Below are 26,479 nucleotides of genomic sequence, written 5' to 3' on the forward strand. Positions count from 1 at the left end.
TGAGCAGTTTATGTCTCTCCAGTAAATTTCGTATGGCAGTATAGTGTTCTCTGGTGGTCCTTGAGTCTTTTTCAATGTGCTCAGTGCAATACCCTGTAAACCTTGCTTAATACCACAGGATCCATAGGAAGTGCCACTAGTGATGCTGGAAGTGCTCCCAAGAAGCAGAGAAAAGTCATTGTTGTCAAATGCAAGCTTATACTGCTTGCTGCATGACAGGCCAAGAAATCAAAAAGAGACAAGTTGTTGGAGCAAGGAATAGCAACTTTATTCAGAAAGCCAGATGACTGAGAAGATGGCAGATTAGTGTCCCAAAGAACTATCTTCTCTTACTTAGAATTCAACCTGCTTTTGAATTTTTGAAAGGGTTGGAGTCAAACATTTCCTGGTTCTGATCAGACTCTGAAGGGGATGTGTTAATTTCTTCCTTCCTGCAGCCATTCACAGGTGACCCTGATCAGAATGTTTTCTGTAAACTAAATAGATATTTTAGCTTAACGCTCATTACACAACCCAGGGTTCCCAGAGATGAGCCATTACGTATAATTTAAGCTTTATAGGCAACATCCCTTTAGTGATTAACTTGTTCTGATCAGGATGTTTTCTGTAGCTAAACAAAGGTATTTTAGTTTAATGCTCCTTACAGGTGAAGGCAATGGCAAACCACTCCAGTACTCTTGCCTGGAAAATCCCATGGACGGAGGGGCCTGGGGTGCTGCAGTCCATGGGATCGCTAGGAGTCCGACACAACTGAGCGACTTCACTTTCACTTTCACTTCACAGGTGAAGGCAGAGTTCCCAAAGATGGGCCCTTATGTATATATTATATTTGTAGGCAACATCCTTTTAGTGGTTATTGTTATTTAGTCCCCCAGTGGTGTCTGATTCTTTGTGACCCCATGGATTCCAGGATGCATGGCTTCCCTGTCCTTCACTATGTCCCAGAGTTTGCTCAAACTCACATCCTTTGATTCGGTGATGCCATCCATCTCATCCTCTGTCACCCTCTTATCCTTTTGTTCTCAATCTTTCCCAGCATCGGAGTCTTGCAGGAAATGTGTGTGTATTTTACCTCATAAAACTATTCAGATAAATTCATTAGAAGTTTTGAACCAGTATGTTAGGAATATCAAAAGTTTTCAAGTGTATGGTTCATTTCCAAAACTTTTTATTGTTTCTTGTTATATTGGTGACAATAGTAACAGAATTGCCTTTGGGATATCATAGCCGTTTACATTTCAAAATCTCTAGGCACATACTACGAAACTAAAATTTCCTTCTCACGTAACATGTATACTTGAGAGTATTATTGAACACATTGCACAACTTCTGGTTGATGGGACAAGAGTCCATATTCCCAGGCTAGGGCTGCAGGGTTCAAACTTCCCACCAGACAAGTGCTTGGGAGGCCATGGGATTCTTTATCTAAAATACCACATGTATGGAGAGGGGGAAAGGGATGTGTGTACGCCTTGACGCTGTCAACAAAGATAAAAATGGAGCCAGAAGGTTTATTACACATGGTGAGGATATTTTTCAGTGTGTTTGAAATCGAGTGTCATAGTTATCATCAGTAGCTCCGCAGTCTGTGCGAACTATTTTCCCGATGGAGGACCCTCAGACCCTGTTTTTCCAGTTGGCCTGCTCTTGCTTTGGACAAGAACGTCGGCTCTTCTGGGATCTGACTCTGGAATTCCTTGTGCACACCTGTGTCCCCACGTTCTGAAGTATCTGAGGAAGTTGCCACTGTCCCTCTAGGACAAGTAACAAGAGTGGTTTAAAAACAAAAGTCCCTGGAGAGGGGTAGGTTTCTACCCACCTGCAGAAGCTGATTCTGCTCAGTCACGTGGCCTCTGGATCCATTATTACTCAGGATAAAGGGGGCGTTGCTTGCGAACTGTCCAATCAGGACCGCAGAAGGGGAAGGTGGGTGGGGCCACGTCCCGCAAACCGTGTGGTCGGCCTCTCCTGGCACGCTCTGCGTGGAGTCTCGCCGTGTTGAAGCAGCTCTGGTTAGTTCGCGGCAGCTTCATTACCGCTATGAGCTGCAGAGGCCGCGTGAGCCTAAGGAATGACGCCGGAGAACCCCGGAAGGCGTGAAGTGGTGAGTGTGCTGGGCCAGGTGTCTCGGTACAGGGAGGCGGGACAGGGATGATGAGAGACAGTCGGCCTCGGCGGGACCGCCTCCCTGTGCGGTCCACTCCAGGGTTTGTTGCCTCGAGTCCACCTGGGGGCGCCTCTCAACCTCCTTCCACTCCGGCTCCCAAAGTGGGGATGGGGCCGGCAGCCGGGACCTCGGGCTTCCCGTCCGGTCCCTGCAGGCGGTAACTTTAAGCCTGGAGCCTTTCTGGGCAGCTTTGCCTGCAAAGCCCCACGTCTCCTCCAGAATGTGTGGTGACCCTGGGGAGGGTCATCAGGGGACCATCGTGATCTGTTCTCCGTGGCTTGTGCGTGGGAGGAGTTTTGGTGTATGGGATTCTCCAGTCCCTTCTTTCTACCCAAGGGGGACCCGTTTTCTCCTGAGTTTTCCAAGTTTGGAGAGCAGGGTTTCAAATCCTGAACTCTATCTCCCCAGATTAACTCTTCCTACGACTGGCAGTAAATCCCTAAATTTCCGAGATCCCTCTCACATTCCTAAAGCCAACTCTCTCTCTTCAGTTCACAGCATCTTTATCAACTATTTGTCCTTCGTGGTGTGTTTCAAACAGACATCATATTTTAATTGTCTATTCTTTCTCTGCAGAGTTGCGGGTGGCTCTCTTTTAAACATTTATATTTGCTGTGTATATTTTCCATGAGAGGAAAGCTGAGGATAACCACCTGGAACCACGTTGTATGAAATCCTTGTGCTTCACTTCCCAGGATCTCTCCTGGGTGCAAACATCCTATGGGAAATCTTTTCGGTGTATTTTCCCCTTTGGAAATGTTCCTGGGTATTCTTACCTGTCAGCACTACCCCTCCCCTGGTCTGTCACCCTGGAAAGATTTATTCATTTATGTGAGCCTCAGTTATTAAAAAAAATTAAAATTTATGTAACCAGTGGAGATTGAAAGATAGTATAAAATATTTCCAGAGAGGCAAGGAATAGGTGAACTTCAGGGGAAAAAAAAATGTTCTTCTGTTACATTGGTTGTATTAAAAATTCTTGTTTCTCTTTTTCTTCCTCCCGGAACAGGTGTAGTAATTTTCTGAAGTCTGTTTTTGTTTTGGGTTTTTTTTTTTTATCAGTTTTGGGGTTTTTTGAGGGGGTTCCAGTGCAATTCCAGGGCTTAGGCTTGAGGTGTTCAAGTACAATTTTTTATTGAAATGAGTCGAGGGATGAATTGGGAGATTGGGGTTGACATCTTTACACTACTATGTATAAAATAACTGATAAGAGTCTGCTGTATGGCATAGGGAACTCTCCTCAGTACTCTGTGGTACCCTAAATGGGAAGGAAATCTAAAAAAGGATATGTGTATTTGTATAACTGATTCACCTTGCTGTACAGTAGAAACTAACCCAATATTGCAAAGCAGTTATACTCCAATAAAAATTAATAAAAATAAGGTAAAATAAAATGTTCTAGAGAAATTAAACAAATAAGATTATTGAAATATAGTTGATTTACAATGTATTTCAGGTATACAGCAAAGTGATTCTGATATATATATACATGCGTATATGTATATATGCATGTATATATATTATTTTTTAGATCTTTTTCCATTATGGGTAATCAAAATTGAGTATAGTTCCCTATGTTCTACAGTAGGCCCTTGTTGATTATCTGTTTTATATATAGAAGTGTGTATATTTAATCCCAAACTCCTAATTTATCCTTTCCCCAATTACATGTTTATAAAACAATTTCTTGCCGTGGAAATAATAATTCACATTTTCCGAGAGTAGTAGATACTTATGGGTTTCTTGTTGACTTAGAAGAATATAATTTTCTTCCCTCCTTTCTACATAAACACCAGGTTTGTGTGATTTTGCTGGAATCACAGCTCACACCCACAATGGAAGGAGCCCTTAAGCTGAGAGAAACAACAGAGCCCTGGAAAGCTGGGGATACAAGTGCACATGGTGCAAGGGGTTTGTGGGGACAGAGGATGTGGTGACTCCCTTTTGAAGTTGTTAACATGGTCCCCCCAGAGCTGTTTCGAGTCATAGGTTGGAGTTTTGCATTCACAGCGTAGCTGTGCTCAGAGTGTAATTTGTCTACATTGAGAAAGTTTGTGACAGGAGTTCTGAGTCCCGGGTTGGGTTCCTGCATGCATGCTCAGTAACTCAGTCATGTCTGACTCTTTGCAACCCCATGGACTGTAGCCCGCCAGGCTCCTCTGTCCATGGGATTCTCCTGGCAAGAATACTGGAGTGGGTTGCCATTTTGTCCTCCAGGCGATCTTCCCAACCCAGGGATCGAACCCGAGTCTCCCACATCTTCCTGCATTAGCAGGCACCCTGAGCCACCTGGGAAGCCCCATGTCCTGGGTTAGGGGTCACAAATTTGGGAGTTCATTTGAGTCAGCACCTTAAATTGAATTCTGCTGAGTTTTCTCACTGGGGGGAACAGATGCCTGAGAAAGGGAGTGGTCCCTTTATTCCCTAAGGAGAGTAGGGCATGTGGCGCTCCCAGGGTTCATTCCTGTGGCTGCTCCAGTGCCCCCACCCTCCTTCACCAGGGACTGACCCGGTCAAGCAGTTCTGTCTTAATCAGGAGAACCTGCGTGCATGCTTGCTCAGTCGTTTCAATTGTGTCTGACTCTTTGCAACTCTGTGGCCTGTAGCCCGCCACGCTCCTCTGTCCATGCTCTAGGCAAGAATACTGGAGTGGATTGCCATGCCCTCCTTCAGGAGATCTTCCGGACCCAGGGATTGAACCTGAGTCTCTAATGTCGCCTGCACTGGCAGGCAGCTTCTTTACCACCAGTGCCACGTGGGAAGCCCCCCAGGAGAGCCTGCTGCTGCTGCTGCTAAGTCGCCTCAGTCATGTCCGACGCTTAGCGACCCCATGGACTGCAGCCTACCAGGCTCCTCCGTCCATGGAATTTGCCAGGCAAGAGTACTGGAATGGGTTGCCATTGCCTTCTCCGCCAGGAGAGCCTGGCATGTATTAAATTTTCTGAGTGTGGCTCTGTCTGTCCTGTAGGACTCAGGCTGCTTATCTGTGCTGATTCCAAAGTTTGTGGGTTTTTTCCTTTGGATTCTTCTATCCATTAAACAGTGCAGTCCTTTGGCTCTAACTTCCTTTAACACTTTGTAATTAATTCCCTGTGTGGGAAATAACATTTTTAGTTTCTGGGGCTTTAAAAAATCAGAGATGATGTCATAAGGCAAGACAATTGTGGAACTAAATAGAATCTTTGTTCCTTTTAGGGAAGAGAAGCTCAAGATGTGAGATGAATGTGCTTACATTTTCAGGTATGCGTTTTCTTTTATGTCAGTGTGCACATCTTTAGAGTATATTGCAGGATTTCCTGATGGCTCAGTCAGTAAAGAGTCTGCCTGCAATGCAGGAGACCTGGGTTCAATCCCTGGGTTGGGAAGATCCCCTAGAGAAGGAAATGGCAACCCACTCCAGTATTCTTGGCTGGAGAACTCCATGGACAGAGGAGCCTGGCGGGCTACAGTCTATGGGGTCACAAAGAGTTGGACTCGACTGAGTGACTAATACTTAGAATATATTAAAATTTAAAAGGCTATAGCAGGGGATTCCCTGGTAGTCCAGTGGTTAGGAGATTTCACTGCCCAGGCGGGAGTTCAGTCCCTGCTCAGGGAACTAAGATCCTACAAGCCATGCAGTGTAGCCAAAGGAAAAAAAAAAAGCTAAAGCAATGGAATTTCTATCTTCACTGATGTGAGGACAGCTAATCAAAGCTTACGTCAGGGAGAGACGTTAAAGAAGGAGAGGACATTTATATACCTAGGGTTGATTCATGTTGCTGTATGGCAGAAACCATTACAATATAGTAAAGCAATTGTCTTTCACTTAAAAATAAATTTTAAATAAAAACTTACACCAATCTTTGAAAATTCTACTGTGTTTAAAGAACTAAACCCAAACCCTTGTTGCATTGTAATGTTGTATTTATTCCTGAAAATACTTCTCCCCCTCCTTGATGTGAGATACAGAGAAGGTGCAAACTGGGATGTACCTTAACCTTCTAGTTAGCAAGGATGTGGCAATTTTCATTCTGTATGGTTTATCCTTTTGTAGCCATTAGTGTTTAAAGGAGCGGCTGTGGTTTCCCATGTATTGTTGTTGTTTAGTCCCTAAGTTGTGTCTGACTTTTTCTGACCCCATGTACTGTAGCACACCAGGCTTCCCTCTCCTTCACCATCTCCCGGAGTTTGCTCATGTCTATTGAGTCAGTGAGGCTCTCTCACCATCTCATCCTCTGCTGCCCTCTTCTCCTTTTGCCCTCAGTCTTTCCCAGCATCAGGGTCTTTTCCAGTGAGTCAGCTCTTTGCATCAGGTGGCCAAAGTATCGGAAGTTCAGCTTCAGCAACACTCCTTCCAATGAATATTCAGGGTTGATTTCCTTTAGGATTGACTGGTTTGATACAAAAATTAAAGACAGGTTATGAAATAGTAAAACATGGTATATATCTTTTTCTCTGCTTATTTTCAATAAACCTGCAAGATACAAAGCCTAACTTAAGCAAAGTAACTGCCCACCTGTCCTGGCCCTGTCCATCTCTGTTACTCCAGCCACTGCAGATACATAGTTCTGATCATTTCTTGAGCTTCCTGTTAGTGTTTCCTCACATAAAAACAAGGCATTGTGAATGCATATTTTTCATACCCATTTTGTCCTTGTAAGGAGTGGTCAGACTCCATATTTTTAAATTTTTCTTGAAATATAGTTGATTTACAATGTTGTTAATTTCTGCTGTATAGCGAAGTGACTCAGTTATATGTGTGTATATGTATATATATATATATATATATATATATATTCATTTTCACTATGGTTTATCCCAGGATATTGAATATATTTCCCTGTGTTAATATAGTAGAACTTTATTGTTTAGCCATTCTATATATCAGGGGTCCCCAACCTCTGGGCCTGATGATCTGAGGTGAAGCTGATGTAGTAATAATAGAAAAGTGTCCAATAAGTGTAATGGGCTTGAGTCATCCCAAAACCATCCCCTGACCACCACCCCAGTGCATGGAAAAATTGTCTCCCACAAAATCAGTCTCATGCCAAAAAGGTTGGGAACCACTGCTATGTATAATAGTTTGCATCTGCTAATCCCAGACTCCCAATCCCTCTCTCCCCCACAGCCCCTCCCTCTTGGCAAACACAGGTCTGTTCTCTGTGTCTCTTCAGACTCCACATTTCTTTGAGGTTTGCTGACAGCTTACGCCTTACCCCTCTCTCTTCCTGCTGTGTCCACCCCTGGACAAGCTGATGACAAAGTCTGTAGTCCTCTGGCATTAGCTTCATGCTTCAGCCACACAAGCCCCTGTCTGTATGCAAAACCCTTGTCCTGGCCCCACCCCAAGATTCTTTGCTTGACCAAAGAATATTCTGACCCTGAACCTTACCCTGGGCCTATCTGTGTAGTTCCTTGCGAAATCCAGTTTTAGCTAATAAGTAGTTCCTTAGCAAGTCCAGAAACCCCACTAATAAGTCAGTTAACCCAGAGCTCCCCAGTTCCTCATATCTGATCATTTTCTGTGTCCAATTGGGTTCCTGTGCCCCACCACCACCCCTCAGGTGATGTGTGCTCACCCTGACCTAACTTCAGTAAGAATCCTGTGAGGTCAGTGTATCCAGACCCACTAAGCCCTGTTTTCCTTCAAGTAAGTTTCTATCCACTGACCCCGAACCTTGCTCTCTGGCCATGATTTCCCACTTCGATATGCTGTGTTCAGAGCTGAGCACAGTCTCATTTCCCATCTGCTGTGAAATCTCAGCCCATCGGTCTCCATACCTGTCCCAACGGTTCTGGATGAAATCCACTTTATCCTGTTTCTGTCATTGAATGATTTTTTCTCTAACACCCCCTAGCCATGATCAAAACCCAGGCCAGGCCCCCTTTCCTTGCTTGCTGAAGCCATTTCAGCGCTACTTGAAAGGCCAGCCCTACCTACCCCCTAAGACCTCAATTATGTGGGTTATAGGCTTTTAAATTTTTATTTATTTTCAGCTACACTGGGTCTTCATTGCTGCATGCAGGCTTTCTCTAGTTGTAGCAAGTGGGGGCTACTCTCTAGTTGCTGTGCACAGGCTTCTCATTGCGGTGGCTTCTCTTGTTGCAGAGCCCAGGCTCTAGGGGTCATGGGCTCAGTAGCTGTGTTCCTGTGGCATATGGAATCTTTCCAAATCAGGGATGGAACCCGTGTCCCCTGCATTGGCAGGAGGATTCTTAACCACTGGACCATCAGGAAAATCCGGCTTTCTTTACATGTGGTGTTTTTTTTTTTTTTGGCCTCACCGTGTGGCATGCAGGATCTTAGTTCCCTGACCACGGATCGAACCTGTGCCCCCTGCATTGGGAGCACAGGGTCTTAACCACTGGACCAGCAGGGAAGTCCCAGTCATAGACTTTTTCCTCCTTGAGTGTGTGTGTTTGCATGACACACCAGCATCAGTCTCAACGTGGGAACCAGACCACTGTAGGTGACGATGACAGTTGGCACCGTGAGCAGCATGGCCAGGCATGATGCACCCCTGGAGGTCTGTCTTCTCTTGCTCTGACTTGCTCACCTGCTCTGCGTTTGTTGGCGGCTGGTGCTGAGGGCTGCTCGGTGCTGGTGAGCTTGTGCTGGCTGCTGTGCTGCCCTGTGTTCCGTTGTTGACCCCACCAGGCCTCAGTCTTAGGTTCAGCAGATGAGAGTGGCAGTTTCAATTCCTTGGCTTTGGGGAGCAGTAGTATCGCATTGGGCTTCCCTGGTGGCTGCCAGAACCCACCTGCCCATGCAGGAGACTTGGGTTTGATCCTGGATTGGGAAGCTCCCCTGAAGAAGGAAATGGCAACCAAGTCCAGTATCCTTGCCTGGGAAATCCCATGGAAATGGCAGTTGCAAAAGAGTCGAACATGACTTAGCGACTAAACAACAAAGTATGGAATTGGGCTCTCATCGAATTAGTCCTGGGTCGATATCTTTGCCGGGATCTATCTGTGTGTTAGAGTGAAGCTGTGACAGAGGCAGGGTTGGCTGGCCCTGATATACCCCAGTGGGGGGTGGGAGAGAGGGACTCTATGCTGTGCAGGAGGTGGTTTCAAGGAGTGTTGCTCCTGAAAGAACAGTCATTTGAAAAGAGAGAGGGACTTCCCAAGTGGTCCAGTGGTTAAGACTCCCAGCTTCCACTGCATCGGGTGCAGGATCAACCCCTGGTTGGGGAACTAAGATCCCACATGCTGTACATGCTACGTTGCTTCAGTCATGTCCAACTCTTTGGGACACTGTGGATTGTAGCCCACCAGGCTCCCCTGTCCATGGGATTCTCCAGGCAAGAATTCTGGAGTGGGTTGCCATGCCCTCCTCCAGGGGATCTTCCCAATCCAGGAATTGAACCCCATCTCCTGCATTGGCAGGGGGGTTCTTTACCACTAGCACCAGTGTGGCCAAAAATTTGAGAGAGAGAGAGAGAGAGAAGAGAGGGGAAAGGCAGCAGACAGTAGTTGGCAGGCTAAAACCGTACTCCCCTAACACAGAGGGCTCACTTGCACCCTAAAGTTCCTCTTAAGTTTCTCTGCCCCCGCCTCTACTGCAGCAAAGCTCCTGATCCTCAGAGGTACAGGGGCAACATGTAGCACAGCCAAGGGGTTAGTTCAGACTGACTTTAAACCTCAAGTTAGTTTAAACTTACTTTAAACCACACAGCAACAGTTGTCATGAATGAGACCCCTATTCCTGCTGGCACATACGTGAGGCCCTCAGTAGGGAAAATCTTATAAATACCACAGTGGAGAGGTCACTATCTCCCCTGGAATATGTTCAGTGACTAAAAAAACAACACAGGGATGGACAGGAGAGAGGAAACAAAGGAAAAATATAGAAACAAGGGTCCACAATTGGACCTAACTGGAAGTCTAAAATACACTAAAAGACTTTAAACAACCGAGATGATAAAGGGGTACTTTTTGGTTTCTGGGCCCCTACAGCAGAGTTTCTGAATTAATTTGGTCATCTGCTGTGTTGCGTTGATTCACAAACCTTCATGCAAATAATCAGTGCTGGGTTTCCAATTATATTAGAATCCCAGTAAACTTAAGCAGGGCTTTCCTTGGTGGCTCAGTGGTAAAGAATCCGCCTGCCAGTGCAGGAGATTGCAGGTTTGGTCCCTGTTGGGAAGATCCCTGGAGAAGGAAATGGCAAGCCACTCTAGTATTCTTGCCTGGAAAATTCCATGGACAGAGGAGCAGGCAGGCTACAGTCCATGGGGTCAAAAAAGAGACACAACTGAGCAACTAAACAACAACAAACTTAAGCAAGGAACTCCCCATAATCTTAGAGGAATTACTGAATAGGCATATCTTTAATGATTGTCAGCCAACTCTTCTCTTGCCCAAATTCTCCCATGGTCAGACAGGAAAGCTCTGGACCAGTGAGTCAAAATTAAAATTAAATACTTTTTGCTAATTGCAAATTGGCTTGACAAAGTAGGACCCCACAGTCTACCCCCCTAGGTAAATTGCATTATTGTGCTCATGCTCAGTTGTATCCGACTCTTTGTGACCCCATGGACTGTAGCCTGCGAGGCTCCTCTGTCCACGGGATTTTTCAGGCAAGAATACTGGAGTGGGTTGCCATTTCTTTTTGCAAGGGGTCTTCCCAGCCCAGGGATCAAACCTGAGTCTCCTTTATTCCTATATTGCAGGGAGAGTCTTTCCCCGCTGAGCCATCGAGGAAGCCTAAATTACATAATATGGGCCAATGAAAATTAAACAGGGCCTTGAAGGATGGAAGACCATTACAAAAAAAAATTTTTTTGGCCGCACCACATAGCACACAGGATGTTAGTTCCTCGCCCAGGGATTGAACCTGTGCCCCCTGAAGTGGAAACACAGATTCTTAACCACTGGGCCGCCAGGGAAGTCCCCACAAAAATTATTTAGCAAAGAGGTGATTACTCCCTGTACTTCTCCTTTTCACAGCTGAGTTTGGCCTGTTCTTAAATCTAAAAAGACTGAATGACCCCTGACAGTGGATTACCGAACACGTGAGGTTGTGGTCACACCAAATGAACCTCTGTACTCAGTCCCCAACATTGTGGAAATTACCAACTCCATCCCGTCAACAGCTGGCAGGCACCCTGCTCTCACAGATTCGGATAAATTTGTTGTGTTTGGTGCCTATTTCAACAGCTGCTTTGCTGCCCTTGGCCCTCACCTCTGAAGGGACGTGACACACCTTGACCGGGTTAGCTTTGGGAACCTCAGCACCGTTGCCACTGCACACGGGCTCTGCAGGCAGGATGTGAGCTGCATCCTCTTGGCTCCAAGAGCACAGGTATGACATGACATTGATGACATTCTCCTCTGAGGACGTTCATTTGACATTCAGGACATTGCAGGTACTGAAAAAAGTTGCTCATGGAAAGTGCATGGGTCATTAGCCCATCCATAAGTAAGGCCCTGACCCCTTGGTTAAATTCCTGAAAATGATGTGGTAAATAAACAAGGGGCTCCTTCCTCCCTGACTATGAAAAAAATAACAATGGTCCCTCTCTGCACCCACAGCAACTCCTAGGTTGTTTTGATGTTTGGAAGGCAACATATTCTTTTTTTTTTCTTAATGAAGTTTGTTTATTTGGGGCTGTGCTGGGTCTTTGTTGCCGGGCAGGCTTTTCTCTAGTTGCAGCGAGCAGGGGCTACTCTCTCTTATGATGCATGGGCTTCTCATTGTGGTGGCTTCTCTTGTTGCAGAGCACAGGCTCTAGAGCGCAGGCTCAGTATTGAGGAGCATGGACTTAGCTGCTCCGTGGCACATGGGATCTTCTAGGACCTGGGATCAAACCCATGTCCCCTGCATTAGCAGGCAGATTCTTCACCACTAAGCCTCCAGGGAAGCCCCTGATAATAAGACCCTCTTGAAATACAATGAAGCCAAACCTGAGCCTCTGGCTCAGCCTTCCTGTAGGAAAGGGCTCCCTCCCCTCCTCCAGTCCCTTTCTAGGTACCATAGTTTTGGAAGAGGTCACTTTTCACCATTCAGTTCAATGTTACTTGTAGGCTTGTCATGTGTGACTTTTATCATGTTGAAGTGTATTCATTCTGTGCCTAATTTGTTGAGTTTTTATCATGAAAGGATGTTAAATTTTGTCAAATTCTATTTCTGCATCTATTGTGGTGATCATATAATGCTTTTCATCTTTTAAAAAAAGATTTGTAATACTTTTTCTTTTGGCTGTGCTAGGTCCCAGTTGTGGTTGATGGGATCTTTAATTAGCATGTAAGCTCTTTAGCTTCAGCATGCAGGATCTAGTTACCTGACCAGCAATCGAACCAGGGCCCTTGTGTGGGGAGGTCAGAGTTCTTAAGTACTGGACCACCAAGGAAGTCCCAATTGTTATTTCTTTAAATAAGCTTTCTACTATTCTCCCTCTCTTCTCCTTATGGGATTTTCATGATGCGCATATTATGTCTTTTCTTGTGACCTCATGGACTGTAGCCTGCCAGGCTCCTCTGTCCATGGGATTCTCCAGGCAAGAATATTTGAGTGCGTTGCCATTTCCTTCTCCAACGGATCTTCCCAACCCAGGAATCGAACTGGGGTCTCCTGAATTGCAGGCAGATTCTTTACCGACTGAGCTACGAGGGAAGCCAGTGTCTTTTGTTGATGTTCCCTGCAGCTGTGAAAGTGCTGCACTCAATATGCCAGCAAATTTGGAAAACTCAGCAGTGGCCACAGGACTGGAAAAGTCAATTTTCATTCCAATCCCAAAGAAAAGTAATACCAAAGAATGCTCAAATCACCGCACAATTGCACTCATCTCACACGCTAGTAAAGTAATGCTCAAAATTCTCCAAGCCAGGCTTCAGCAATATGTGAACTGTGAACTTCCAGATGTTCAAGCTGGTTTTAGAAAAGGCAGAGGAACCAGAGATCAAATTGCCAACATCTGCTGGATCATCGAAAAAGCAAGAGAGTTCCAGAAAAACATCTATTTCTGCTTTATTGACTATGCCACAGCCTTTGACTGTGTGGATCACAATAAACTGTGGAAAATTGTTCAAGAAATGGGAATACCAGACCACCTGACCTGCCTCCTGAGAAACCTGTATGCAGGTCAAAAAACAACAGATAGAACCAGACATGGAACAATGGACTGGTTCCAAATTGGGAAAGGAGTATGTCAAGACTGTATTCAACTTATATACAGAGTACACCATGCGAAATACTGGACTGGATGAAGCACAAGCTGGAATCAAGATTGCTGGGAGAAATATCAATAACCTCAGATATGCAGATAACACCACCCTTATGGCAGAAAGCAAAGAAGAACTAAAGAGCTTCTGGATGAACGTGAAAGAGGAGGGTGAAAAAATTGGCCTAAAACTCAACATTCAAAAAACTGAGATCATGCATTCAGTCCCAGCACTTCATGGAAAGTAGATGGGGACACAATGGAAACAGTGACAGACTTTATGTGGGGCGGGGGGGAGGCTCCAAAATCACTGCAGATGGTAACTGCAGCCATGAAATTAAAAGACACTTGTTTCTTGGAAGAAAAGCTATGACCAACCTAGACAGCATATTAAAAAGCAGAGACATTACTTTACCGACAAAGGTCTGTATAGTCAAAGCTATGGTTTTTCCAGTAGTCATGTATGGATGTGAGTTGGACCATAAAGAAAGCCAACTGCTGCAGAATTGATGCTTTTGAACTGTGGTGTTGGAGAAGACTCTTGAGAGTCCCTTGGACTGCAAGGAGAACCAACCTGTCCATCCTAAAGGAGATCAGTCCTGAGTGTTCATCAGAAGGACTGATGCTGAAGCAGAATCTCCAATACTTTGGCCACCTGATGCGAAGAGCTAACTCATTGGAAAAGACGCTGATGCTGGGAAGGGTTGAGAGCAGAAGGAGAAGGGCATGACAGAGGATGAGATGGTTGGATGGCATCACTGTCTCAATAGACATGAGTGTGAGCAAGCTCTGAGAGATGGTGAAAGACAGAGAACCCTAGCATGCTGCAGTCCATGGGGTTGCAAAGAGTCGGACACGACTGAGCGACTGAACAAGTCTTGCAAAACATCTCCAGGAAGGTCCAGCCTTTGGAAGGGGTGTGTTAATTTTTTCTTTTTGTTGCAGCCATTCACAGGTGGGCAGAGTGAGATTATATACCTGTTAGCTACACACAAGCACTATAGTTTAACAGTCGGACTTCCTGGTAGCTCAGTTGGTAGAGAATCCTCCTACAATGTGGGAGACCTGGGTTCAGTCTCTGCGTCTGGAAGATCCCCTGGAGGAGGAAATAGCAGTCAACTCCAATATTCTTGCCTGGAGAATCTCATGGACAGAGGATTCTGGTGGGCTACAGTCCACTGGGTCACAAAGCATCAGCCATGACTGAGTGACTAATCCATGCATACAAAGTGTCAGGGTCCTTTGAAGCAGGCCATTATGTATGATTATAGTAACAACAGCAAGGAAAAGCAAGTCAAAGAAACCATTTCCATCATAGAGTCAGAGTTGGCTTTTCCTTGCAACAGCTGAGGATCAGAGTTGTCCCTTTTCACCACTACATGCTGTCTCATTGACTTGTGTTCTTGCTCTAGACGTAAATCACACAATTTGGCCACACAGTTTGTTTGTGAGGTTCCTGAAAGGGAATCTATGGATGAAATATGGTCATCTGTTAACTTCTTATTCTATTTATTCATTTCTACTTTTTAAAAATTTTATTTTTAATTGGAGGATAATTGCTTTACAATGTTGTGTTGGTTTCTGCTAAGCAACATGAATCAGCTATAAGTATACATACATCTCCTCCCTCTTGACCTGCTTCTTTGATTTACAGAAAGAACTGACAAACTAGTCAAGGTTTTGTGTGATTAAATATTGGAAAGATGTGCTTGGGCGGGAGATGAGTAGGGCATGTAGGTGCCTCGTTTAAAAGTTAGTTCCATTATAGCTTTGCTGAAATGACAAGGAAAGGGACATCCTGCTGAGGGCATTTTCCTATAAAGAGACGTCTAAACTATCTCCTGAAGATGTGTTTTTTTAATCTTTTCTTGTGCCTTTGAATTTTTTTGGCCAATACTGGACAGGTTGTACTGTGAAAAGGAACTGAGGTAAATAGGCCTTTAATGTCAGGTTTGATGTTTATTTGCCTAAACTTAAGTTCTGTTGACTATTTGTTGTCACTGTCAGAGGTAAAATATCCTCAGTTGTCCTTGTTTTTGTCTCCCCTGTCTACCTTGGGGGTACTGTGTTAGTCACTCAGTTGTGTCTGACTCTTTGCAACCCCATGACTGTAGCCCGCCAGGCTCCTCTGTCCATGGGTTCTCCAGGCAAGAATACTGGAGTGGGTTGCCATGCCCTCCTCCAGGGGATCTTCCCAACCAAGGGATTTAACCCAGGTCTCCTGCATTGCAGCCCTTTGCTATGCTATGCTAAGTCACTTCAGTCATGTCCGACTCTGTGTGACCCCATAGATGGCAGCCCACCAGGCTCCCCCATCCCTGGGATTCTCCAGGCAAGAATACTGGAGTCGGTTGCCATTTCCTTCTCCAATGCATGAAAGTGAAAAGTGAACACGAAATCACTCAGTCGTGTCCGACTCTTAGCGACCCCATGGATTGCAGCCTAACAGGCTCCTCCATCCATGGGATTTTCCAAGCAAGAGTACTGGAGTGGGGTGCCACAGCCCTTTAGAGACTTCTAAATAAGTTCTGGAACATACCATTGTTTCTGAGTTCCCTACCGTGATTAAACATATGTCTTCTGATGTAGTGGTTTGTTGTGGCTAAGAGGAAAGTTTTATCATCCCATGATCTGGTCTAAGTATTTTAATAAGCCTGTGTCCATGGGCTCTGCCCTTCTCTGGTGTGATAAGAAAAATGTTTGGTCTTTGTCCACAGTCCTTAGCAAAGATTTCCCAAGGCCCTTGGACTCTGAGTGATACCGGTGATGTTGTTTTTAGTCGCTAAGTTGTTTCTGACTCTTTGTGACCCCATGGACTGTAACACACCAGGCTCCAGTCCTCCGCTACCTATGGGAGTTTGCTCAAATCCATATACATTGAGTCAGTGAGGCTATCTAACCATACCTCCTCTATTGATAATAAGAGCATCTTATGCTGTAATAAGGCAACTGTTTCTAGGCCCCTTGATGGCTTCAGGGTAGGGGTTTGGTCACCAGTGACCAGGAAGAACTTTCAGCCCAGTTCCCAGCCTCAAGAGAGGAAGGAGGTGCTGAAGATTGAGTCCTTCTCCAGCGGTCGACATAAGAAAACTCTATGGAAACCCCTAAAGCTCGGGATTCAGAGAGATCTGACTTGGTGAACCCATCAGTGAGCCAGGAAGCTGTCATGTGTGGAGATAACATGGAAGCTCCCTGCCACCCCCACCCCCACCACTTTGCCCTGGGCACCCTTTCCACGTGGCTGTTCCTGATAAAAGAGTCAGAAATGATGGAGCACACACACACACTCAAACATAAATACCCCAATAGAGGGGCTTCCCAGGTGGCTCCACTGAGAGCCCGCCTGCCAATGCAGGAGACACAGGTCTGATCCCTAGGTCAGGAAGATCCCCTGGAGAAGGAAATGGCAGCCCACTCCAGTATTCTAGCCTGGCAGGCTGCAGTCCATGGGGTCACAAAAGGGTCAGACACGATTTAGTGACTGGAACAATAACCCCAATACAAAATAAAAAGTTTTTAAAAATCAAATAAACTGGTAATAATAAGCAGTGCTTGTCTTCATTCTGATAGCTGCTCTAGACAATTAACAAAGATGAGGTGTTGTCCAGGGAACCTCTAAATTTGTGATGGGTCAGGCAGAAATGTGTTTAGCCCAGCCCCTGCCCACTTTGCAGCTGGCATCTGACAGTGGGTACTGTCATAGGATTCAACCCATAAACTGTGGAATCTGATGTTAATTCTGGTTAGTTTGTGTCAGACTTGAATTGCACTGCAGGACACCCAGTTGGTGTTGGAGAATTGGAGTTGTTTTGGAAAACATACCATGTGTTTGGTGTTGGAGAATTGGAGTTGTTTTGGAAAACATACCATGTGTTTGCTGAGAGGTCCGCAGAAAGACTAGTGGGGAGTCCAGTTGACTCTTTGCCTCCCACCATAGCACTGCCCTCTGGCACTGGTAGGATCCCAGTTGGTTAGCCTCTAATGAAATAGATTTTTTTTGGGGGGGGGGATATAACTGATTAACAATGTTGTGATAGTTTTAGGTGAACAGCAAAGGGACTCACCCATACATGTACATGTATCCATTATCACTCAAACTCCCCTCCGATCCAGGCTGCCACATAACACTGAGCAGAGTTCCTTGTGCTATACAGCGGGTCCTTGTTGGTTATCCATTTTAAATACAGAAGTGTGTATATATCCATTCTAAACTCCCTTCTCCCTGTTTTTCCCAAGAACTATAAATTCATTCTCTAAGTTGAAATACATTCTTTTGAGGACAAGACTTATTAAAAAGTGCAGAATATTGTAGGCATATTTCAAAATGGCTATTTTTCAGTCTCTTTCCAATTTTGGAGACAGTACTTCACCCTGTGACCTCAGTCCTTTGATAGATTTAAGAAGAGTCATTGATTTTTAAGTTTCTTTGCTTTTTATAAAAAGTCTGTTTGTTGAGGATGGGACTGTAACCTTTTAAGCTCCTTATCTGCTGATCAGAGGTCTCTAACTCCATTTTTTAATGTTTGACTGCTGATATCTTCTTCCTGAGTGGAGAAAACCCAGTTCTTCCTACCTAGGCATCTCCTTTACTTTTACCCAGAACTCTTCAGTCCTGATACTTCCAGTCACCAAATATGTGAAGGTTTTACCCCCACAATAAGTAATTCTCTGTGACACCAGTGGGGTGTCCTACAACTTAACTCAATCCTAACACTATCTGCCCTGGGACAGCAACAGATTCTACAGGTTAAGAGCTAAGTCTCGCAAAACTGTCAGCACTGCCCCCCACACACAATTTCAGATGCCAATCACAAGGAGTAGGTCCCCAGATTACTCACAACTTCTGTCTGACGTGGCTACAAATCAGAAGTTCTCACAGGCCCCTCCTTGGGTTCTGTTTGCAAGAGCAGCTCATAGAACTCAGAGACACACTGAAGTTATTAATACATTTACCAGTTTATTAAGGGATATGATAAGTGATACAGGTGAAGTGATACATAGGGTAAAGTCTGAGGAGTCCCTTGGAGCTGGGGTGCATCACCCGCCCTGTACATGGACCACCAACCTGGAAGCCCTCTGAATCCCCCCTTACCACTGGGATTTTATGGAGGCTTCCTCATGTAGGCATGATTAATTGTTAACTTCATTTTCAGCCCCCTCCCCTTTCTGGAGGATGAGGGAGGGTGTTGGGCTGAAAATTCCAAGTTCATGATCATGACTTGGTCTTTCCAGTGACTGGCCCCTCACCCAGCAGCCACCCAGGAGCCCAACCAGAGTCACTTCAATAGAATGAGAGATGGTCCTAGTGCTCTTATCCCTTAGGAATTTTAAAAAATTATTTATTTGGCTGTACTGGGTCTTAGTTGCAGTATTCAGGATCTAGTTCTCTGACCAGGGATCAAATCAGGCCCCCTGCATTGGGAGTGGGGAGTCTTAGCCACTGGACTACCAGGGAAATCCCTCCCTTAGGAATTTACAAGGGTTTTAGGAGCCCTGTGCCAGGAACGAGGGTCAGAGACTAGGATATATTTTTCCTATTATGTGACTGATGACAACTTTAAAGTCTTACCCCTTCTTCCCTTTGTGCCCCAAATCTGTACAAGGTGATAAGAAAGGCTGCATGTGATCTGCCACCATAGCCTATGCCCCTAAGTGCAGCCTTAAAAAAAAAAAAAAGGCCAGACTCCTCTCCACTATTCAACCAACCCTTAGGTGGAGGTCCACGTTCCGCCTTTCTCTGTAGGTTATAGAAAAAGTAACTTGGTATTTATATATACTGCAATATTGTTGTTTAGTCCCTAAGTTGTATCTGACTCTTGCAACCCCATGGGCTATAGCCCACCAGGCTCCTCTGTCATGGAATTCTCCAGGCAAGAATACTGGAGTGGGGTGCCATTTTCTTCTCCAATATATACTTTAATAAACCGTACTTATTTGCTCTATTGATAAATCCTCCAGATCTTTCCATAGCAATACCCTTTGTTTATAAAAACTACATATGATGATGAACTCAGGGAACCCATCCTTTCTTAGTTGACACTTGGCTTCTTACTGATTGTTGTTGCCAAAACCATGAGTGAAAACCCAGATTGCCACTTTATAGGACAAAGTAATATACAAATTTTGTTGCCAACCTTAATTACTGCTTAAAATTTTTATCAGCATGTAAAGCAATTATCCTTCAATTAAAAAAAAATCAGCATATATATTTAGAAAAGAATATACAAAATGTTTCCTGGCTAGATTTAGTGATAATTGAAACATCCTTGGAATCTTCATGAAAATTCATAAATGACCTGTGGGCGTTGGTGAGAGAGTCCCCAGCCTTCCCATGCCTCATTCATCACCAACCTGCCCCTTACATGATGGCGGTTGTGATTCTCTGTTTATTCTTCCATACCTTCACCATCTTTTATTTTTCACTCTGCAATTTCCTTTTCAGTTTTGCCTCCTTTGACCTTTCAACGAGTAAGTATGAAAGAAATTACATTGAAAAGGTCTTCCGTGGTTTCTCGGTCTGTGTTTCACACATGCCCTGAAGCTTCATGGCTGGTCTAGGATTGTGGGGTTCACCCTCCCACTTGAGCCAAGTGCCCCCGAGGATGGGGTAGGATAAGGGGGCTTTTCAGTCTTCCAAACGAGGGAGAGTAGGTAGGGAAGAATGGGTCTCTCTCACAGCAAATAGTCAAAGATCAAAAGTGGGGCGAGACTCATTATTACACATGGTGAGGCCACATCTCAGTGTCCGTTTTGGGGAAGAAGTGTCACAGTTCCGTGAGGGCCTCGCGGCCATCGGATTCAATGCAGGGACCATGGAGGGGCCTCCCTGCCAGGTCAAGGTCCAAGCAAAGACGTGACCTCCGGCCTGCTGTCACTCAGGCACGGCAGGGCGGAGCCTTGCGAGCTGTCCAATCAGGGGAGTCGCCGGTTACGTACGTGTGAGCGCCTGTAGGCCACGCTCCAGTGTCGGGCGTGGGTGGCGTGGACTGCGTGCTGGTTCCCATTCGCTCCCGCAGCGCAGCAGATCCCCTTCTCTGTGTCCTTAAAAGGCTCCGGTGGCTCCGCGGCATCCTCTGTCAGTGTGACCTGCGCTTGCCGCGGCAGTCGGGGAGTGGATGACTGGGAAGCCAAGAAACCAAAAAATGGTGAGCTGGGAGAGCCGGGTGTTGGAAGAAGGGGGCTGAGGGACCTGCTGGAACTGGCCGTGGTGGGACCTGGGCCTCCCCGTGGTCAACTTCGGACCCGCGGACCGGAGTCCACCCACCCTGAGCGCGGCACGCAGTGCACGGACTCAGCGGGCAGTTGGGACCCGGGGCGGCCTTTCTGCTCACCGCTGCGGCTGTCTGCTCCAGGTTGTGTGGTGTCCACGGAGAGGGTTGTAACGGGACAATCGTGACTCAGTATTCGGGATCCCTGCATTAGAGGAGCAGGGGTCTGTGGGGTCCCTCCTTTCTCCCCGGGGCGGGGGAACTCTCATTTCCCCTCACTTTTCAGATGTATGAAGAACAGTGTCACAAATCCACGACCCTGTCTCCCTACTCCAGCTCTTCCCAGGGCAGGAAACAAATGGCTAAATTTCCAAATCTTTCCTGATATTCCCAAACGCCATCTTCCCCTTTTCAGTTCATAGCTTCATTATTAACTACTTGCCCTCTGTGGTGCATTTCAAGCTACGCAGTATTTTAAATTGTTTATTATTAATCCACAAGGGCCATGAATGACTCTTTAAAGTTTAGTTTTTTGTCTGTGTATGTTTTCCATGAGAAGAAACCAGAAATTAACCACCGGGAACTACACTGTATTTAAGTCTTGTGCCGTCCCCTCCTTACTCCACCCCACAAGCTTTCCCAGCCACAGACATCCTATTTTGTTTAAGCCCTTTGGGTGGAGGTTCCTCTTGGGAGACTCCTGGGTGGTCGGTCTTTTCATCATAGTTCCAGGTCAGCCTTGTCCCTCCCTGAGTTTGTGACCTTATTCACTTTTAAGCCTTTTTTTAGCTGTATGGGTCCTAGTTGCGGCATGTAGGGTCTAGTTCCACGACCAAGGATTGAACCCTGGTCCCCTGCAGTGAGAGCGCAGTCCTAGCCACTGGACCACCAAGGAAGTCCTAAGTTTCCATCTTTAGTAACTGTAAATGTATTTAATCAATAGATCTTGAAAGAGAATATAAAATATTTCCAAAGGGGAAGAAAGAGGTGAATTTCAGAAAAAATATTCCATTATACCATTCCATTAGTTACATTTTTTCTTTTTTTTGTCACATAACTGACTGTAAGTAACATTCAAGATCTTTTTTTTTCTTTTCTTCAATTATTATTTACAGTTTCTTGCCATGGAAATGATAATTGGCTGACATTTACTTTCTGAAAGGAATAGATATTTGTGTTTTGTTCTTGAAATAGAAAAAAATGCCTTATAGTTTTCCTCCCTTCTTTGTACATAAATACTGGATTGAATGGTTCTGTTGGATTATTCAAACACTGGGTATGTGTCATTTAAAATATCAATGGAGTTCATGATAATGACAGTGGGGAGCCCAGACCTGTGGGCTCTTAGCTCTTAGCTAAGGCTCCCTTGAGCCTACAAAGGGAAGTACTCAGAGGACCAACTGTTCTATCTGGGGAGCCTTCCCCTGCAAGTGTCTACCTGCTCTCACCAACCATGGAAGGATCCTTTATAGTGTGAGAAGATACAGCCCTGGAAAGGTGGGGATGCACTTTCGACGGTGGGGGATACAGAGTGACGCCCTGAGACCCTAACTGTTGATTACCAGGTTGAACTTTGTACTGTAACTGTACATACGAATTACTCATGATTTGAGTGTGTTGAGAAAGTCTGTGAAGGTCAGGAATTGTGTCTTCTTGGACAAGAGTTTATGAATTGGCGAGTTCATTTATGTTAGAACTTTACATTGAATCTGGTGAAGAGTTTTCTCACTTGTAAGAATTGGAGTCTGGAAAGGGAGCATTTGTTGGAGCCTCCAGAGTTCATTTCTGTGGCTATTCATGTGGCTGACCCTCACCACTGACACGCTCTCCATTCAGTCGCTCAGTTGTGTCTGACTCTTTGCGACCCCATGAACTGCAGCATGCCAGGTTTCCCTCCTTCACCATCTCCGGGAGTTTGCTCAAACTCATGTCCATCAGATCCGTGATGCCATCTAACCATCTCATCCTCTGTCATCCCTTTCTCCTCCTGCCTTCAATCTTTCCCAGCATCACAGTCTTTCCTAATGAGTCAGCTCTGACACACTCCAGGGGTTGTATTCCCACAGTGGGAGATCTGAACCTCAAGCCTGGAAATCTCAGTTTCTTCCGAATTATAGGGAAATAGGCTGCTAATCTCACTGATTCAAATATTTACATTTCTTTCCTTGTATACATTTATATATTGAATGTTGCAGGTTTTTTTAAAGATTTTTTGATGTGGACCATTCTTAAAGACTTCATTGAATTTGACATTGCTTGTTTCATGTTTTGGGTTTTTGGCCCCAAGGCATGTGGGATCTCAGCTCCCAGACCAGGGATTGAACCTCTACCCCCTGCATTGGAAGGTGAACCCTGAACCATTGGATCACCAGGGAAGGCCCTGTTGCAATTCTTTAGTTTCTCTTCATAGTCTGTGACATTGTTTTAAGTGTTTATGATTCTCAAGCTTTCAGTGTATGTTGACAGACATTGGGAATAAGACAAAAAACTCTGGAACTAAACAGAATATTCTTTCCTTTTAGGCAAGAGATCCTCAAGATATGAGAGGAGTGTATTTGAGTTCTTAGGTGGCTTTTACATTTGTAGGTCAGTTTTTTGTATGTGCTTGTCCTTAGAGAACTTTGAAATTCTAAGTGTTACAGTACTGCTGAAGCAAATGAATTCATGAGGAAAACTATTTAAAATATACATAAAATCACTGAAAATCCTAGTATATTTAATGGATTACATGCAAATTCCTCGTGCATTACGTGTTACTTATTTCTGAAAAAGCTCCCAGAGTGAGCTATAAGAAGCTATGATGCCCCCTTGTTACTTTTGTTAAAAGGAGATTTGAAACTCTTATTTTTCATGGTTTAAACTTTTATAAGGGTTAGCATTTAAAGGAGTAAATCTTAGAAGGGTTTCCTCTGTAGATAAGTAAAAACTAAACTTAAAAGTTCAAAGCAAAAATAAGTTAATTAAAGTAAAGGCTATTAAATATAAAGATATAGTATATGCATATTACTCAGTTAATTTTAAATCATCATGGAAGGTTAGCAAAAACCTGTAAGATAAGACTGTCAAAAGTAGACTCATGCCGGGCTGTCCTGGCCTCTCAAGTGGTCTTGCTTCAGCCGCTCCCAAATAACCAGTGTAGATCATTTTAAGGCTTTAGTGAAATTTTTTTTCTTTACAAATTTTAATTTCTGGCCACACTGTGTGGCATGTGGGATCTTAGTTCCCCCACTGATTGAACCCACACCCCTTGCGCTGGAAGGCAGAGTTTTAACCACTGGACCACCAGGGAAGTCCATTTCTTGAGCATCTTGATTTGGTGCTTCTTTATCAAAAAAAAAGCAATTGTAAATGCATATTTTTCTTTCCCACCTTTGTCTTTGTCATGAGTAGTCAGACATTTTTTTTGCTTTTTGTTTCAGTTTAAGCCCCACTGATCTGTTAAATAACAAAAATACAATTGAATAAATTTTAAAGGTTTAATTGGTTTTATTAAGTGATTGAATCAGACAGCATCGCATCTAGGGAGTAGAGAGGTGTCCAAATGGAAGGCTTAGATGGGTAGAAGGCCAAAGGGGTATGGAAAGAGTGAATTATCTTGCTTTGAGGGATAATAAAAACCTATATGGCTGATTACCTCAGTGGCGCTGGCCAGCAAATTAAAAGCAAAAATAAGCTCAGACTGGTATAAGATGACATTCCTGGGGGAGATTCTTCAGTGCTCAGCCTTCTTTGTGGCCCAATTCTCACATCCATACTACGGGGAAAGCCATACCTTTTGACTGTACAGACCTTTTTTGGCAAAGTGATGTCTCTGCTTTTTAATACACTGTCTGGGTTTGTCATAGCTTTCCTTTAGGGGTCTACTGTTTCTTTTTAACACCTTCTTTTTTCCTTTGTGCCCTAACCTGATGAGAAGTCTGGGTCCTCCACTCTAGAGATGACAGGAGATTCCAGCCACACAAGCTCCTGGCTTTGGGCAAGAATTTTTGCCCCAGTCCCAGCCTCCAACTACAATGAACATCCAGACCAGGCTCCTTTCTGCTTGAGAGGAAGGAAGATCTTATCCAGTGAATCATAAGTTAAATTTTAATTTAGTTTCTGCCACTGGAAAATTATATTGCTAAATGGAACTCCACTGACCTTTATTGCTAATTACTTAATATGGCCCAATGTAAATAGGGTTTTGAAGGATGGAAACCCATTATACAAACCTGTTTAGTGAGGAAGTGATTAACCCCTCCTTTTAATTGGAGAAGGAAATGGCAACCCACTCCAGTACTCTTGCTTCGAAAATTCCATGGACAGAGGAGCCTGGTAGGCTACAGTCCATGGGATCACAAAGAGTCGGACAGGACTGAGCAACTTCACTTCACTTCACTTTAATTGGCGTATTTGGTCTGTTCACAAACCTGGAAAGAATGAATGACATCTCACATTGGATTATGGCAACCTTGAGGCTGTTGTTTCACCAAATAAGCCCCAATTCCCAGCCCCCATCATTTTGGAAATGACTGACTTCATCCACTCAGCAGCTGCTAAATATCCTGCCCTCACAGATTGGGCTAAGTCTTTTCTGTTCAGTGTCTCTTTCAGCAGCCTCTCAGCACACTTGGCCTTCACCTTTACCTGGTGGCCTCAGAGAACCTCAGCGCCATCGCCACTGCATACGGTCTCTGCAGGCAGGTCTGACCCGCACCACCTTGTGCCATGAGCATGAGTGACGTGACATTAATGACATCTCTTCTGAGGACATCAGAACATAAAAAATGTTGAAATATATTTGAGCCCATTTAAGCTATTACTTGTAAAATGGCCCACCTGGAATAGTTCGCACAAAAAACCAAAAAGGCTGTGGACTCTGGTGAAAATGCCAGATGACAGGCATTCCCCTCTGCGCCGTCAAACCCTGAGTCACAGTAGAGGCTTCAGGGACCTCCGCTCCTGCCTCTGGAGTTTCCCATCAGGCCTGAAGCTGTCCACAGGCTTCTAACCAAGGTCCTGCCCTGGCCTTGCACTGTAGGCCACTCGAGCTGCAGTTACATCTCCTGACGGAGCTGTGCTGAAAACAGATAACCCTGAAAATGGGACCTCCCATCCAGATTCCCATTAGGATTTGAAACCCTGTAAACAGCACCCCAAGAGCTCAGCACAGCTGTGGGGACCCCCCTGAGACAAGATAAAGCTGACCCTGGGACCCCCACCATAACCTACCTGCAGGAGGGGTGGAGGCCTTCCCCCTCCTGGGTCCCTTGCCAGATGCTAAAAGTCATCACCCCTTCTCAGACCCCTAGGCTCCCTGTGGGCTCCTTAGGATTCCCTGAGTGACGAGCAAGGGGAGTTCACAGACTTCAGAACGACATCTCCACATTCATACATGATCCAGGTTTTCACCCCTTAGTTGGACATCCTGCTAAAGGAGGGGACTCAATGGTCCACAACACACTCAACATCAGCCTGTCGTCTTAGCCCTGACCAGCAGTTGCCTTGGAGAGCATGTGTTTACTGACCCCTGGGCAATCGTCTAAGAGTGTGTGATAAAAGAATTCTGGCAATCTCTTGCCTAACAGGTATCCCCAATATACATCAAGGTAACACTTGTCTGTATATATACTGAGGCCTCCCTAGGACACTCTTAACCACATCAGAGCACATCCGTTAGAACACGGCATTCAGTGGGGTTTTAATTCTCTGTTTGCAGGATACAGGCCTTTATAAGAGTGCCATAGTGACTTAAGTAACTTCAAATCAACTGAACAAAGATGGCCTTTTTCAGTCATCTGAGATGAATATTAATGCCTTTTTTACTTCATCTTCTTTTTTTTCCCTGATAGATGTTACCTTTCTCTACAGCAGTTTTAGGTTTACAGAAAGCTTGGTTACAAAGTACAGAAAGGTCATACTTAACCCCTCTGCCATCATAGTTTTGCCCTGTTTTTTATATCCTGTATTATTGTGGT

At 44.9% G+C, this 26,479-nt stretch overlaps 1 protein-coding gene and 1 long non-coding RNA gene across 5 annotated transcripts in view; both read left to right on the forward strand.

The window, feature by feature from the left end:
• Positions 1 to 26,479, forward strand: part of LOC113895978 (zinc finger protein 791-like) — a 69,996-nt gene that overhangs the window by 29,025 nt on the left and 14,492 nt on the right. The window contains exon 1 of one of the 4 annotated variants that reach the window (XM_027547855.1): positions 11,370 to 11,456. The exons of 1 other annotated variant lie outside the window; for it this stretch is intronic. Coding sequence is in view for 1 of the 3 variants with exons in the window: in XM_027547853.1 (XP_027403654.1) it covers positions 20,430 to 20,459 (30 nt within the window). In the remaining 2 variants the exon portion in view is untranslated. Of the gene's footprint in view, positions 1 to 11,369; positions 11,457 to 19,536; positions 20,460 to 26,479 lie in introns of those variants that run through there. 2 more of the 4 variants (XM_027547853.1, XM_027547856.1) reach the window with 2 other exon arrangements.
• On the forward strand, positions 1,976 to 11,396 carry LOC113895981. The gene is made up of 3 exons (XR_003511962.1): positions 1,976 to 2,104; positions 5,363 to 5,407; positions 11,312 to 11,396. It is a non-coding gene; the product is annotated as an uncharacterized LOC113895981 (long non-coding RNA).

Source organism: Bos indicus x Bos taurus, chromosome 7, assembly GCF_003369695.1.
Source record: "Bos indicus x Bos taurus breed Angus x Brahman F1 hybrid chromosome 7, Bos_hybrid_MaternalHap_v2.0, whole genome shotgun sequence".
Taxonomy (NCBI): Eukaryota; Metazoa; Chordata; class Mammalia; order Artiodactyla; family Bovidae; genus Bos; species Bos indicus x Bos taurus.